General features: G+C 39.0%; 1 protein-coding gene across 1 annotated transcript in view; it reads right to left on the bottom strand.

Moving 5' to 3' along the window:
* Nucleotides 1-17,264, bottom strand: part of MYOM1 (myomesin 1) — a 146,811-nt gene that overhangs the window by 29,193 nt on the left and 100,354 nt on the right. The window contains exons 22-23 of the mRNA XM_008074759.2: nucleotides 12,500-12,614; nucleotides 196-352 (exon numbers count right to left, since the gene is read on the bottom strand). Coding sequence (XP_008072950.2) covers nucleotides 196-352; nucleotides 12,500-12,614 — 272 coding nt within the window. The remainder of the gene's footprint in view (nucleotides 1-195; nucleotides 353-12,499; nucleotides 12,615-17,264) is intronic.

Genomic DNA, 17,264 nt, shown 5'->3' with positions numbered 1-17,264 from the left:
AAAAGGAACAATGTGAAAGGTACTTTATGAGGATCATTATTTTGAAGGTTTAAGTTGTTATGATTTTTTTACAATACCAGATACATAATATTTGTGATTCCATCCTCTCATTTGTAATTTAAGTGGGAATCAAAGGGCTCACCTCATGCTCCTCAAATGAGAGGAAAGCCCATGGCTATGATGAATGGTCCTTACTTGTTGCCCTTGCTTTCGGCTTCTAATCGCGGAGAGTCCTCGGTGGATACATCATCTTTGGACCAGATGAACTGGGACTTTGGAGTTATCTGATCACATTCGAAGTTCAGTGAAATGACTCCATCATCATCCACATTTACAACAACCTCTTTAGTTCCTAGAAGATCAAAAAGAAGGCCGTCATATTTGCAGCAGAAATCAACCAAGTAAGAGTTGGTTACCTTGAGATCTTTTACATTAGTCTTAAAGCAGGGCCTGGAGCCTAGGCCAGGGGAAAGCCCCAACTGCAGTCCTGCTCTACAATTCACCTTTTATGCTATAACCTGAAATTAGATGAATGTACCACTTTTCTTAGGTAGATTCAACACCATGGACAGTACTGTTTGTCCAGGGCTGGAAAAAATTGGTTGATGTGACTGATGGTACAGTAATGGGAGCAGATTGATCGTACTAAGGGGGACAAAGCAGCTTTAGAAAAAAGGAAGGTCAAATGATTCTTATCAGGCACCGATTCATGACTTTTGCTTCAAAAACACCCACATCCACTCAAAGGGACATTGAAGGGGATTGAGTAGGGAGACTAAGAACCACCTATATTCACATGTTCAAAGTTTATAAGTTATTAAAGAATGGAGAAATATATGAAAACTTGCTCTCCTGATCACACAACTATAAATCAATTTAAAGATGCCCTCTAGATTAGAACGATAGCGACTGAGAAATGATTATTATTGAACTATGTGATTAGAATGAAAGCAACCGAGAAATGACTATTATTGAACCGCATGAAAATGGAAATGGAAATGAGTTTCAAGAGATTCAGCTATTTCAAGAAGACTGGTTTTTGAATTCTAAAAGAAAATAATTCAGTTAGTATTTAGAATTATTTTATTTTTGAGAGTTATAATAAATTGCACCTGCAGCTAATATAACAATTCAAAGGGAGTTTGTACAGCATATGAAACATTCACATCTATGCCTAAATCCAGTTGAAAGAAGTAAAATGCTCTATTCAAATTTGTACTTATTCAATTGCCAGTCTAAACTTGGTTTGTTTCGGGACATTAGGAAGAATATATTATATTTAATATCAGAAGGATATAGCTTTTTTTTTAAAGCATAAAAATATCTTCCAATAGATACTTCCCAAAATTAGAATGTTTTCTCTCTAGGTTGTATCATAATAGGCCAATATTCTGGCCTACTGTGCAATAAAGCTTGTCAGTGGGAAAAAAATTGCAAAAGTTCTTCCAGGGAAGGTCAAGAGGAAACCAGTGTGTTTACTCATGGCAGTGTGTGTTTCAACTACAAACCTCCAAAAAGTGATTGTAGCACATGCAAAGCTTAGAAAGACTGGTTCTAGGAGATTTTTAAAAATTCCTTTTTTTCTTTTTGAGTCAGGGTCTCACTCTGTCACCCCAGGCTGAAATGCAATGGCAAATCATGGCTCACTACAGCCTCAATCTCTCGAGTTCAGGTGATCCTCTGGCCTCCGCCCCCTCCGCCATCCCCCAGTAGCTAGGACTACAGGCGTATGCCACCACACCTGTTTTATTTTTATTTTATATAAAAATGGGGTCTCACTATGTTGCTCAGGCTGGTCTCGAACTCCTGGGTTCAAACAATTCTCCTGCCTCAGCATCTCAAAATGCTGAGATTACAGGAGTGAGTCACCGTACATGGCCTAAAATTCCTTTTATAAAATAAACAAAGAAAGGGTTATTTTCTGGCTGGGCTTGGTGGCTCAGCCTGTAATCCCAGCACTTTAGGAGGCCAAGGCCAGTGGATTGCCTAACCACTGCACTCCAGTCTGGGTGACAGAGTGAGACTCCAACTCACAAAAAAAAAGAGAGAGAGAGGGTTATTTTCCTATTTGGCTACATAGATAAACTGAAATAATGATTAACTAAGGCTTAATTATTCCCTAAGTGACAAGTCCACCATATGTTACTTTTTAAAGGGCTACGTCTATCCCACTAGATGTAGCAGACCATGTTCTATTTCTACTCCTGATAACACATCACTAATCCTAACACTCCATTGCTGCATGGTAAATATTGAACAAATGCTGTTATTAAAACTTAAGAAAAGACTAACACTGAAGAGTGTTGAGATTTAGACAGCATTACACCATTTGTGTGGTTGAGTCACAGAAAGAATATAAAAATAAATTTTTGTATATCTGTATTGTTCTGAAGAGGAGAGAAGAGGGGATGAAATCTTGCTTTCAGCATATCTATTTTAGAAGCATGACCATTTGTTCATATTAATCATTCACTGTCTTATCTGTAATCCTTCTTTAAAAGGAAGTGAATCATCCATATGCTTGCTTTTTATTATATTAGAGGTATGAATTAAGTTTACAACCGAAAAATAATACTTCACAAAAGTGAAAGATTAGACTTTTCTACAAAGGAGCCACAAAACTGGAAGAATGTAGACAACTTAATTAGCTTCATCTTTCTCTTAATTCTGTAGATAATTTTTGTACTGTAACACCTCACCTATTTGGAACATTGCCCAAGCCAAGAAGTAAGTAAAATAAGCCTTCATCTAAGAGCCAGTGCTGATGTGACAAAGTCTATACACTAGTATCCTGCACATTCACAGGAAGATTCCATAAACCATCACTTGGAATCTATTCATATTTTGCTTGAGACAATTCTTTTTTTTTTTTTTTTTTTTAGTTGGAGTCTCACTCTGTTGCCCAGGCTGCAGTGTAGTGGCACACTCATGGCCATCATGGCCACTCCAGTGTCTACTTGCTAGGAACTGGAGATTCTTCCACCTTAGCCTTTCAAGTAGCCAGAACTACAGGTGCGCGCTGTACTTGGGCTAATTTTTTATTTATTGTTGAGACAAGGTCTCACCAAGTTGCCTGGGCTGGTCTTGAACCCTCAGGCTCAGGCAATTCACTCACCTTGGCTTCCCAAAGTGCTGGGATTACAGGCTGAGCCACCGAGCCCGGCCTGCTTGAGACAATTCTAACATGTTTTGTTGGTTGGTTTCTCTCAATAGATGAAACTCAAAAAGAGAAGGAAGTAAGAAGCTACTATTAGCAGGCACACTGAAAATAAGGACAATGACAGCAAGAGAGGAGGCGGAAAGACGAAAAAGTAGGCCCAAAGACATGATTTAGTATGGGTGCAAATAGCTCCTCACCATAACAAAATCGTTGTATTGCAACGCTGTGTAATAAATAAGGCTGATACTTATGGCTCTGAGTCACCGGACAAGGTAATTAAGATTAAGTATACTCCATCTAAGAAGGTTGAAAAGCACTTGAGAACTGTAATCTATTTTAAAAGAATTTTAGGGGAAGGGGGCACATAACATCAATGAGTACCAAATCTCAAAGCAGGCAAAGTGGGGGCCAAAGGGAGGCCCAAACTTTACCTGTACAATGACCACTTATGTAACTAATCCTGAATTGTACTCCACATCTTTAAAAGAAGAAGAAGAAGAATTAGAATTCTCATCAAAGAGTCTTTAAATGATTTTTTTTTTTGAGTCAGAGTTTCACTCTGTCACCCAGGCAGGAGTGCAGTGACTTGCTCATGGCTACCACAGCCTAGATCTTTTGCACTCAGGCAATCCTTTTGCCTCAGCCATCAAGTAGCTTGAACTATAGGCGTGCGCCACCCTGCCCAGTTACTTTTTTTTACTTATTGTAGAGATGAGGTCTGGCCATGTTGCCCAGGCTGGTCTCGGATCCCGGGGCTCAGGCAATCCTCTCACCTCAGCCTCCCAAAGTGCCGGGATTACAGGCGTGAGCCACCGTGCCCAGTCTTAAAATTGAAATTTTAAAGTATTAATGCTTTTGCAGTACATTCTCAGGTAAGTGGAACAACTGGGCATCTAAAACAACAGGTTTTAGAATGGCCAGATTTAGTTTCAAACCCATGGAACTGGGAAATAGGAAAGCCACGCTTAGATGCCGTGTCAACAGACTCTGTTACTGAGGGAAGCATAAAGAGCTGAATCCTCAAAGGACAGTGGCCTTTGTATTTGTGGGTTCTGCATCCACGGATTCAATCAATCATGGATTGAAAGATTCAGAACAAAAGCAACAAAAAAATAATAACATGACAATGACAAATAATAAAAATCAAAAAATAAATATAGTACAACAACTATTTTCATAGCATTTGCAGTCTATGCAGTATTATAAGTAATCTAGAGATGATTTGACTATCTGGGAGGATGCATGTAGATTATATGCAAATACTACACCATTGTATATCAGGAACTTGAGCATTCGTGGGTTTTGGTATCAGTGGGGGGTCCTGGAATCAATCCTTCTAGGGTAATAAGGATGATTATATTCTGGAAAATTATCTTTTGTACAGCACTTGGAGATCTTTTGTGAAAATATGAAGTGAAGCAAACAATGTTGATTTCCTTTTTTAATTAAAGGTTGTTATTTTTAGGTTCCAAGCAACATATGTGTTTCTACCTCAGCCTATGAGTTACATCCATTACCTTATAGGTGAGTTGTAGCATTAGAATGTGGCAATTTTTTTCAAAGTCTTAGATTAAAATGCATAATTTAAAATTAAGTAATTGCCAGTAGAGACGAAGTAAGAGAAGGGGATTAGCTGTAATGTCAGCTAGTATCTAAGAGTTTTTCTCATCTGTGAATCTCTTCTTGATTTGTCATAAGAATGTCTGCAGTGGGCAGAAGAAAGCGGCATGGACATTTCTTCAATTTAATACACACCTAATGGTGGCTATGATGGGTGCCACTGGTTGATTTATGTAAATAAGTGAACAGTAAAGGGAACAAATAAACAGTTGCAACTATATTTGTCACTTAAGGTTTAGAAATCAAAACTCATTAAGAGGAGTATTTGATTGAATTTTTATTTTTCAAACAGTTGCGTTGACTGGTTGTTTCATTTATTAAGAATAGGATTAAATTCTACAAAAGCTGGGATTATGTCTTTCATATCTTCTGTACACATTTACATGTGCCAGGGACTGGATTGATAAAAAACAGCTTTAAAAAATTTAAAATTGCAACATTTGGCCAGGCATGGTGGCTCAAGCCTGTAATCCCAACACTCTGGAAGTCCGAGGTAGAGGATTGGTTGAGCCCAGAAATTGAAGACCAGCCTGGGCAACATAGCAAGACCTTGTCTTTACCAAAAAAAAACCCAAAAAACAAATAATTAGCTGGGTATGGTGGCCCATACCTGTAGTCCCAACTACTTAAGATGGTAGTGGGAGAATCACTTGAGCCCAGGAGGTTGAACCATGACTGTGCCACTGCACTGCATCCTGGGCAACAGAGTGAGATCCCGACTCAAAAAACAAAACAAACAAACAAAATTGCCACATGTATTTTATTGGAACTTGCCTCACTAAAGCTGAAGCATAACACCAGTATTTTAACAAATAGGTAAGATGAAATAAAAGTACCAAAAAGAAAATATTCTATTGGCAGTGGGTTTCCTACTAATGTTATCTTCAGAATTTGAAGCTTGATCTCCTCTCTGACAAATCAATGACGCTAGCTGAAGTATCATTCTAAAGTAAAATATCATTCTAGAATTATCTATCATTTCAACTGACAAAGTATCATTCTAAAAGTAATAATAATCTCAAGCTTCTGAAAAATCAAATCTGCTGAAAATATTTCAAATACTAGTTAGTTATTTAAGCATATCTCTGAAGTCCCATCACAATTCTCATTAGAAAATGCTTAATCAAAATAACTTAATATTGCAAATAAAGAATACACTTGAAACACTATCATTGTGAAAATATAAAATAAGGTTATTGTCTTAAAATGACAAATGCAACAAGGTACTGTCTTAAAATGACAAATGCAACAAGGTACGACTCCTTTCCTGCTTGTCACAGGAATTACAACGCTGATTCTGTCACACTCTTTCAATATGGGCTTTCAAGTTCCAAGCCTTCTGTTACTGTTTGGTTTTAATTAATTTGTTACCATAGTTCTTTGAATGAAGGCTTTTTTTAAAAAAAAAGAGTGATTTAGAGACCAAGTTACCAATGGGAAAAAAGATTCTACTTTTATCCTAGGTTTAGCGGGGAAAATGGTTTTTGGAAAATACTTTAAATAAATTATTTGGGACAATAAGGAATAAATATTAGGAAGCAGGAGTTTAAAACAAAATGAAGGCAGGCTCGGTGGCTCAACCTGTAATCCTGCGCCTTCGGGAGGCTGAGGTGAGTGGATTGCCTGAGCCCGCGGGTTCGAGACCCGCCTGGACAGGCGAGACCTCATCTCTACAATAAATCAAAAAATCAGCCGGGCATGGTAGCGCATGCCTGTAATTCTGGCTACTGGGAAGGCTGAGGCAGAAGGATCGCCGGAGCCCAGCAGTTTGAGGCTGCGGTGGCCGTGAGCGGCCACTGCACTCCAGTCTGGGCGACAGAGACACCAACTCAAAAAAACTCACAAAACAAACAAACAAAAAACAAAATGATATCACTTGAAAAATTTAAAAGTAGGAAGAACAACTAGAAATTAACTTGGAGTTTTTGCATCTCTAAAGGAATGATTTCGTCTATGGCTATACTACCCTGAATGCACCCGATCATGTCTGAAAAGGAAGGATTTCTATTTATACAATAAGAGGAAGGAGATATGTTCATCTGGAGAGTCAATTTTTTCACATATTAAAATCTAAGAGGAATTAATAGTGAGATTCTTTAAATAAGAGGTCCTAGATACATAGTGAGCAAAAAAGTCTATTGCAATTTTGCAAAAGATATATAATATTCAAATAGATGATTCCTTTCATAGGTGTTCTAGCAAAATCGAGACCAATTATTAAGCACTGACAGCATTTCCAACATGCACTGGACAGTGCCTTGTGTACAATGCCACAGAGAAAACCTGAGAGAAAGGTCTAGATACAACATCCTCAAATTTTCTTGTTAGAATGTCCCACGACTTAACTGAGCTTTTGCTAAGAGCTAAGCTACTGTCAATTAATTCATGGCTGAGCTCTGATAAATGCCTAAAGAGACATATTCTCTAAAGTTGATTAATGTATGATCAAAATGGTTCAGATGGGCAGAAAGCAAGCTTGATGTTCAGCTATCAAACTGCAATTTGATACCCATAGGAATCCCTATGGGTTGGTATTCTTATTCAGATGAAGGGTCATCTCATTTTCCCACAAAATTGGGGTGGCAAAGCAGACCAAAAATTGGCACAACTTCAATTTTCATAAAAATGACCTTTGAATCTGCTCAAGGACATGAAGAATTCGATTAAGACCTCAGGAGATTTAGGTATAGAAAGTAAAATAAAAGTTTTTGGGGGGGGCAGGGGGCCTGGAAAGGATTGAAGAACAGCTTTTCAGCTCCTCAATCCTAGACGAATCCTTTACATGGACACAGGAATATCTGACTGCATTTTAATGGTTCCTCCTGGTTTACCAGAAACTCCCAATATGTGAATGGAATAAGGTGTGACCCAAGGCTCAAATGAGCTATTTAGAAATTAACTCACCCCATTCCACTTTTCTCTCCCTTCCAAAAAAAAAAAAAAATGACAAAAAAAGATACAGTTTAAAAGCTGAAATAAAACCACGGTAAACTGTTCACCCTCTCATACATTTCATAATCTGAGACTTTTTTTCTCATGTAGTCTTTTACATCAGCATGAATACATCACTTTCAAAAGCTTTAATTTTTGTTCTTTTCCAAGGTTTGTGTATGTGTGTGTGTGAGATGATATTTAAAAAACTAAGAAGTGGGACAGAATACAGGTTGATGGAAGTGACTTATTGCAATTAGTCACATGTGACACTGAGTTGCCCTGAGTTTCAGATGAGGACTGCTGGCTGAGTCATCACGTGGTACTCACACTGGTGCTTCCACTAGATGATTTTTTCCCCCAGTTTGCCCTTTATAACCAGGACATGTAGTACAAAACACCTAGGGTTAAGTGGATACACTGAGCTACAACACTTAGTCACACTCTCCGGTGAAACATTCATTATTTTTTCATTTAATAAATTAACTATTATATACAGGTACTTTACAAGGCTGTCAGCATATATACAGAAAAGATAGTTTTTATTTGGAGCCCACAGTCTAATGTATGGTTCTCAAGACTGGTTTCATACTGGAATTACCAAAAGAGCCAAACAAATAAACAATAAACTTTTCTCCAGGGACTTGGCCGTAGAGTTTTTGTTGTTGTTGTTGTTTGTTTTTTAAGACATGGGGTCTTCTCTGTGGCCCAGGCTAGAGTGCAGTGGTGTGCTCATAGCTCACTCTAAATCTTCACCTCCTTAGCTCAAGCGATTTTCCTCCCTTGGCCTCCCAAGTAGCTAGGATTACAGGTGTGTCCATCACACTCGGGTAATTTAAAAATTTGTGTTTTTAGAGATAGAGTCTTGCTATGCTGTCCAGGTTGGTCTCAAACTCCTGGCCTTAAGTAATCTTCCTGCCTCAGTCTTCCAAAGCACTGGATTACATGTGTGAGCCACTGTGCCTGGCCTATTTTCTTTTTTTTAAGGAATGACTTATCTCCTGTCACCAGCCCGTCAGCCTTAGAGATCCTAATTTAATTGGTCTGAAGCAGGGTCTGGATACCAGTATTTTCAAAAAGTTTCTGGCATGATTCTAATGTACAACTAAGGTTGAGAACTGCGTCATAGTGGGTGAAGGAGATCAGTTAGTAAGCAAATACAAGAGCAATTTTCCAAATTAGCCCGTTGAACTTATCTAAAAAGTCAGCCTGACTTCCTGCTTCAGTATCCAAGTGGCTCCACCACTTGGCCACTGAGCACACATTTACCTTCTAATCCCCACCAGGCTCTGGGACCAACCAAAGTTTAGACACTGGAGCTGTAATGAACCCTTGGTTAGCAGACTGTCAACTCAACCCCAAGTCATCATTCCTTCTGGTAGTGCATGTTCCTAACCTGCCTTGCTTCTTGTGACCAAGTCCTAACTTCCTGTAACCCAGTTCCTGCTCAAGATTCTGCCAGGTGTCTGGGTTCTCCTGCCTATCACCTGATTCTCTTACCTGCTGCTCGGATTCTCTGATAAGAATACCTGCAGTCTCTACCACCAGCTATTGTTGCCCTCCAGATCACTTGCCACACCTTGGCAGGTCTCTCTTGTCTTCCATCTGATCGTGCTCACCTGGACTTCACCTCCACCCCAGGCCTGATGCAATCAACCACAGACACTGTCTTTAAAATACTAATATCGAGAAGAGCACATAGTTTTATGTGCCAACATATCTACATTAAATAATTTTTATCCTATTCTTTTTATAGGATTTTTAAACGATGAGACTTCTTGGTAAAGCATGCCACAACCCATTATCTGATCCTCATTACCAGCATATTAGACTTTGTAGCAATATCTGGGCTATGTCCACCTGAGCACTCTTTGACTTCTTTTTTTTTTGAGTTGGAGTCTCACATCGTCACCCAGGCTGGCTTGCAGTGGCACGCACAGGCCACCCCAGTGTTGATCTGATGGGCTCCAGCAATCCTTCTCAGCCTTCCAAGTAGCCGCAACTACAGGTGTGCACTACTACACCCGGCTAATTTTTTTTAATTTATTGTAGATACGAGGTCTCACCAAGTTGCCTGAGGTGTTCTCGAACCCGGGGGCTCAGGCAATCCTCTCCCCTCGGTCTCTCAAAGTACTGGTATTACAGAATGAGCCACTGAGCCCGGCCAAGTACTCTTTGACTTCTAAGGGAGACCAGTGATCCCACCAACTTCAGTGGATTAAGTTAACTTTTCATTGTAATTCAAGTTACACTTGAGTTATCTTGTGAGATGTATTTGTGGTTCGCTGTGACAAGACAGCTTTATTTTCTATCTGAAATTTTAATAATGCACCCCAAAAAGAAATTGTTCTTCTGAAACAGCAAGCAAAGTTTCTCATCCTAAATCTTGGAGTTGATAATGTGCCTCCTCCCAGCCCCATCCATTATAACATAAGATAAATATACGGCTAAAAATAAAATATTTATATTTAACAAAACAAATAAGTACAATTTTACAGGGACTTACAAAACCTTAATACTTTATTGATAGCCTCTTCAGCTATGGAGAATATTTATGAACTATCCTAGTTCTCCTCAGGCTTTTCCACTATTCTGTAAGCCCTATGTGCAGAGATGATTGGCACCTGGCACACAGTAGGAGCTCAAGAAATACATGTGGTAAGAATGAATGTGCCTGTGCACACGAAACAAGTCCAAATGTCACTGAATCTTTGGCACTCCTTTACAGGGCAGCAATTTTTTTTTTAACAGTGCAGCATTTTGATTGTGTATCCCATGATTCTTTCCTAGGCTGTGGGCCAGTGGTTGTGAATGAGCTAATATGGTGCCGCTCAGCATATCAACGTCTGCAGCTGTTATTTGTGGTTATACCCTGGAATGAAATGGCCACCAAATGAGTTTTGGTACCTTATTTCAAGTCAGTGAAACAAAAATCTCACCCAGGAAGTCACCAGTAGTTCCTTTTCTGGTGGCAGAATTTCCTAGCGATGGCTTTGTTAATGCTATGCCTGGCCATCTGCCATTCTAAGGTCATGGAAGAGAAAATAAGAAATTGGTTTAAGATTTCTTCAGTCAATCAGATTTGAACTCCAGGGCTGAAAAGGTGCTTCTGAAGTGCCCATGACAAAATGTAAGAGTTTACTTGTTTAGCAGTCTAAATGCTGCTCGTAGGAGGGTAGACTCTACCCATAGGCCCTTGTGAATGTCCGTTTGGCACCTTTCTTATTCACAGAGTTGTCAACTGAAGGGTCTGATTTCTACAGGAATATATGTCCTGGTGTCTTTGTGTGTTACCTTTACCTGGTGTATATGTTTGTAACATTTCTGTTTTCTCATGAAATTCGCAAAGGTTACTTTTATGAGTGTGGCACTCTCTCTGGACACCTACCACGCTTTTGTCTAAGAAGGTTACTTTTGTCAAACTCTTGAGAGAGTAGGTATAAGAATAGCTGAAAATACATTATGAAGGAATAGGATGAAAGGAGTAGATACTTCCTCAAAGGGTACATTTTATACACTCTTCAAAGTAACACGCAGTGAAAGCAGCATTTTCTATATTTATATTATTTTCTCATCAGTAAAATAAATATTATATTATATATCGGTCATTTGTTTATTTTGGTCTTAAAATAGGGTCAGATAAAGCAAAAGTGCTTGAACTAGAATGAATATAAACTTAAAACAGTTAGGTAATTTTTTTATCATCTTTCATTTCCAGTGCTTTCTTTCATGTCACTTTAATGAACTAAAATATATGATAACTTTGGAAAACAATACAGGCTAAATGATAAAAGAAATTACTATACACTGATCTAAAACTATTTGGACAATGAACACTGTCAACTTTGTTCTTATAAGAAAGGGAAAGACTGTCTTCTCTAGTTCATTCATGGCTTCTCTTGAAGCTGGGAAGTGAGGGCTGCCTCAACTATAGACCATTCAGTTAGGATCGCTGTTAGTTTAACCCAGGGGTCAATGAACTATGGTCTGTGGGCTGAATCTGGCCCATTGCCTCTTTTTGTATGGCCCACAAGCTAAAAATGATTTTTACATTTTTCAACAGTTAAAAAAGAAGAAATAAAGATTAATATTTCAAGACACGGGGAAATTACTTAAGATTGAAATTTTATAATGACTATAATATATCACGTTATGTGATGCATATAATGTGCATGATAAAGTTTTATTAGAACATAGCCATGGTCATTAGTTTATGTATCTTCTATGACTTCTTTCATGCCATAGCAGAGTTGAGAAGTTGTAACAGAGACCATATGGCTGTAGAGTTGAAAATGTTTGCTATCTGGCCCCTCACAGAACAAGTTTGCCGACCCTGGTTTAAACATAATAGGTACAATTCCATAAACCCTATTTTGTCTGAAGTTTGTGTCTGCTAATTGAGTGATTCCAGCTTCCCATATGATTGGGAAAATATTCTTGTGAGACTTAATGGCCAAGGTATAATAGGAATGATGACCAGGAATGAATGCTTGGAACATTTGGTCCAGGAAGCTTAATTGGATCAAGAACGTCCGTGTTTTTAGGTATGAATCAGAATAGCCCCAGGACCACTTCAAATCTGGCCCATCCTTGTTCCAAGGCGCCTTGGAACAACAGGATGATGGGATCAGTGATTACCATGTCCTAAGGTTATTACTTATCAATTATATTCAAGTAGCATATATTAATGACTTTGAAAATTAGGAAAAGCGCAAAAAAGTTAGGTTGAATGTCACTTCTGTACCTTACACAGATTAGATTAATTTTAGTGAAAGAGTAAAAACTCACCTGGGCGTGTCTCTGCCACGACTGGGCCAGCAAGGTCAGAAGGCTTTCCGACTCCCGCCTGGTTTATGGCACGGACACGGAACACGTAGCCGACGCCCTTCTTGAGGCCTCGCACCTGGAAGAAGCAGGTGTAGAAACAATGGGTGTTGTGTGAAGCAGTGGGTGTGTTATGTCATTTAAACCGACGTGCTCTTCCTCTGCAATAAGACTTAGTCATGTAGCACCAGGGATGCAGGACTTGTGTTCTGGACCTGATTCTGTCAAGAACTAGGGAGTGACTTTAGCTTTAGACTATCTTCTCTCTGGACCATCTGTAAGTAGAAGAGAAGTTTCCAAGATCAAACTCTGATGTTCTCCTCTTTTTAGATAATTTAATGACTGCCAACACCCAAAGCAGAGACCAATGTACGAATGAGTCAGTCACCTTCTTCCTTCATCAAAAAGACAAAATACAAAGTGTTCCAACTATAGTATAAACGTTGCCTTCCCCCACCCCTGATCCTTTTGAGACATTCCATGAATAATTTCAGATGAAATTCTTGGCAAAAGGAGAATGAAAAGCATGACTCATGAGCACTTTCCATTTGTTTAAAAGCATGATCAAACACTAGAACAAAACAAACAAAAATTACCCCTATAAATTTAATATAGCCATTTCTCACTAAATAAACATAAAATTAGCACAATTGTGAATTTAAGTAGTTTGTGAATAATCAAAGTGTATTAAAATTCTAAATCCTTAAGTTTTTAATTTTTAAGATGTTTGCTGAGAACCTACTACATATGTGCCACTAGGCTAGAGTTACAAAGAGTTGTAAAAAAATGTATAAACTATTTTTGTATGACAGTCCCACTTCTTTTTTGTTTTAATATGGCTTTCTTTGGGTTCTGCACAATCTCATTGCTAGTATCAATGCTGTTAATATTTTATCAAAAATTATCTTTTTTTTTTTTTTTTTTGAGAAAGCAGGATTTATTGAGAGGACAGAAAAGCTCCCAGAGTGGGAGGGGACCCAGCAGATTGCCCCCCCATTATATTTTTATTTTAAAACAAATGGCTTTTAAAGACTATATTATGCTTTCAGAAGGAATGTATTACATACAGGAGGCATAATTTTTTCCCGAAATGTGATGAAGATCAATGTCCAAAATGTGATTTAAGTCAAACAATGCTAGAATAAATTTATTCAACTCAAGTGTCTCTGATCATGTATTTAAATGAGCTATGTGTTAAATTGTTCAGCTTTGGCGGGGCTCAGTGGCTCAGCCTGTAATCCCAGCAGAGGCGAGTGAATTGTCTGAGCCCGCAGGTTCGAGAACAGTCTGGCCAACTTGGTGAGACCTCGTCTCTACAATAAATCAAAACAATTAGCATCCACCTGTAGTTCCGGCTACTTGAAAGACTGAGGCGGAAGGATCGCTGGAGCCCAGCAGGTCGAAGCTGGGGTGGCCGTGAGTATGCCACTGCACTCCAGCCTGGGCGAGACTCCGACTCAAAAAAAAAAGAAAAAGAAAAAATTGTTAGGCTGTAAATCTAATTAATTAACTTAATTACAGATTAAATGCAGAGTTTGATATGTTTAAATTCCAAGTTTAGAAATAATGCCAGGAACCTGGATTCCCAAAAAAGAAACAAAAACATTTCTTTATTGTTATAAAAATAGACCAATAACCAGGTGCCTGATACATCTGCACCTGCTACTTAGGTAATGTGTGGCTGTGAGTCAGATTTCTGCAACATGTGCAGGAAGTATCTTCACATTCCAGTGTCTAGTCACTGGGATGACAAGAGCACTCCTCCACTCTTCCATGGCCACGGAGGCAATGACCACTAACCTTAACCGCACCACAAATAGGTAATCTAGGCAGCTGTTGCACATCTATTTTCCTTTTCTTGGATTTTTTTTCTTCCCTATAATTTCCAAGAACATTCCCTTGCCTTCTTTCTCCAGCTCCCCCACTCCTTCCAACAAATCCCTTCTCAATACCAATAAAAAGGAAAAGGAAGAAACCGTGAACTATGCTTGGTTAAATCTTTTTGGTTGAAGGTAATGCATCTTTCACTCTTTCTAGGAACGCCTAGACCCAGATGTTGGAATGAATGTGGATGCTTCCAGCAGAAACTAGTTAGTTCATTATGCTTTGGCTGCAACTCTTCTAGAAGTCCCCCTGTTCGTGGAGCTCTATTTCCTGTCCTCTCTGAAATTTATCAGACTATGCTTTTTTTGTTGTTGTTGTTGTTGAGAAAGCAGGATTTATTGAGAGGACAGGAGAGCTCCCACAATGGGAGGGGACCCGAAAGGGTGGCCTCAGAGTATACTTCTTAATATGTTAAATTTTTTTTCCATTATATGCTTGAAATTTTTCTGAACAAAAAACATCTGGAAGAATAAATATAGACCATAATGGATATGGGGATTAGAAGATATTTTAACTTTCTTCTTTATGCTTCTATTGTTTGAATTTCAAATCACAAGCATGTGTTAGTTTTATAACCAGAAAAGAAAAAAATTCAATTTTCACTTTAAAAACTATTGATAAACTGTAAGATCGTTTTTGAACCCGTAGGTTCAAGACCAGTCCAGGTAACTTGACAAGACCTCGTCTCTACAATAAAACAAAAATTAGCTGGGTATGTAGCATGCGCCTATAGTTCTGGCTACTTGGAAGGCTGAGGCAGAAGGATCACCGGAGCCCAGAAGGTTGGCACTGGAGAGGCCATGAGCATGAGTGTCACTGCACTCCAGCCTGAATGACGGAGTGAGACTCCAACTCAAAACAAAAACAAAAACAAAACAATTATTTGATAGGTCTAAATTCTGTTATTTTTTGCAGGATTGTTGGTCTCCTTTGCTTGGCTTCTCAGCTGAGTCAGGTCCAGCCTCAGGCTCTTGGCATCATCCTGTACTGTGGCAGATTGAGAACCTGAAAATCTTCATCCTGGCCATATACCCCCAATATCCATCCCATCCAGGATGTTTCTGACCTTTCATTTATACTGTCCTTGGGGAGTTTCTTTGGATCCAAGGGCCTCCTGACTCATCTGGACTGCCAAACAGCATCCTAGGCTCTAGTCCTTCCTTGACCTTGTCTCTTCCTCATGAAAAGATGACCTTTCTTATTTCCTGAGGGGCTGGGCTGGAGAGCTGATTGGCATATGCTAAATTGAGTTAATGGCATATTGGGTATAATGGTTTATAGGTTATCTCCCCTGAATAATATATGAGGGGGGGACCAAAAAACCCCATAATTTATGTATAAAAAATTGTGTACTTATTCTTTCATGTTTAAACTTCAATCACCTTCAAAGGACTCTCCCTTTGATACGATACACCTATTGAGACACTTTGCCACTGCTCAAAACAGTTTTTGAATTCACCAGTTTTGACGCTTTTTAGTACTTCTGCATTTTTGTTTTGCCTCTTCCACACTGGCAAACCATTTCTCTTTGAGAATTTTTTTCATTCCGGGGAAATAAAAAAAAAAGTCGATTGGGGTGAGATAGGGTGAATAGGGAGGGCAGGGCACGGGGGTCAAGCCGTTTTTAGTCACAAACTGCTGTACACTCAGCGTGGTGTGGGCAGATGTGCTCGTAAATCACCTGTCATGAAATGGGCAAATGGGCTGAAAGAATCTCCAAAAAAAATTCACTGAAGCCAAATGCAGTTTGGCTAGTTGATACACTGATGCTGATGGGTTCCTAGAACACTTACTTAGTGGAAAAAGCCTGTACTACAAGGGGCCTGCTCTCCAAAAGATAATTCTGGGGTTTTTTTGGGGGGGGGCTCTTCCTAGTATTTACATTGCTTATGGTTACTGTAAATACCTTAACCCCAGAGAGTAGCTAACAGATGGCATAAACTTAGTCCTTGAGGGCAAGTCTGTGAGAGAGATCTTTTAGATCAGGTATTCTTTCAATATCTTTCAAGGTTCACCTTATGGGCAGTGGTCTATTCTGCCAACAGATAGGACTGTGTGAATGCAGTGTGCAACTTTCTGAGTGACTGTGGTGAAGTGACACTTTATTCTAAGCACTAAATAGTAGAATCATATTCCCCACAGTTTCTGAGGCCCTACTTTGGATTCAGGGTCTGCTGGTGCCACTGCTAACACTAGGGGAAGATATTCTTTTGAAATTTCCATTTGGTACAGAAAAGAAATTCAGTGGCTAGAGCAGAATAGTCTTTGACAGAAAGAGTTAGTAACTGGCTCAGTTCGCACGCTCTAGTGGAATGGGGAAGGTAGTGACATGAATAAAGGTGAGATAAGGTCAAGAGTTGCATGAACCCATTCCACTAATCTCTTAGTGCTCCTGTGAGCACAAGCATGAGGGAGCAAAGGGAGACGGGGCATGACCAGAAGAATCAGCAGTTCCAGATTTACTGACTCACTCTAGAAAAACAGCACCCTCAAGTAAAATACCACTCAAAAAAATTAGAGGTAAGAATGAAAAAGTAAGCAGTAGCATTTTCAGACTATGAGTAACGAAAATGTGAAGTGGGTAAGTTGAGGCAAGGAGGGAAAGGAGGAAGAAGGGAGATGGTGGATATTTTTTAAAGCTAGGCTAAGGAATTCAGGTTAAATATAACCAAACTGTCTCAAGTATCATAAACTTTCCCCAACGCCAACAACTGCCAAATGGAATCTTACCAGGAGCTAAATAAATGGGACAGATCAAAGTAGAGATCTGTCCCATGTATTGTATTCAGTATTTATTAATACTGAATTCTGTTTTATCTTGCTAACTTTTTTTTTTTTTTTTTTT

The sequence above is a fragment of the Carlito syrichta genome, unplaced genomic scaffold (assembly GCF_000164805.1).
Source record: "Carlito syrichta isolate Samal-C Ts95f unplaced genomic scaffold, Tarsius_syrichta-2.0.1 Scaffold317479, whole genome shotgun sequence".
Classification (NCBI taxonomy): domain Eukaryota; kingdom Metazoa; phylum Chordata; class Mammalia; order Primates; family Tarsiidae; genus Carlito; species Carlito syrichta.
This window is presented reverse-complemented; position numbering and strand designations above follow the sequence as displayed.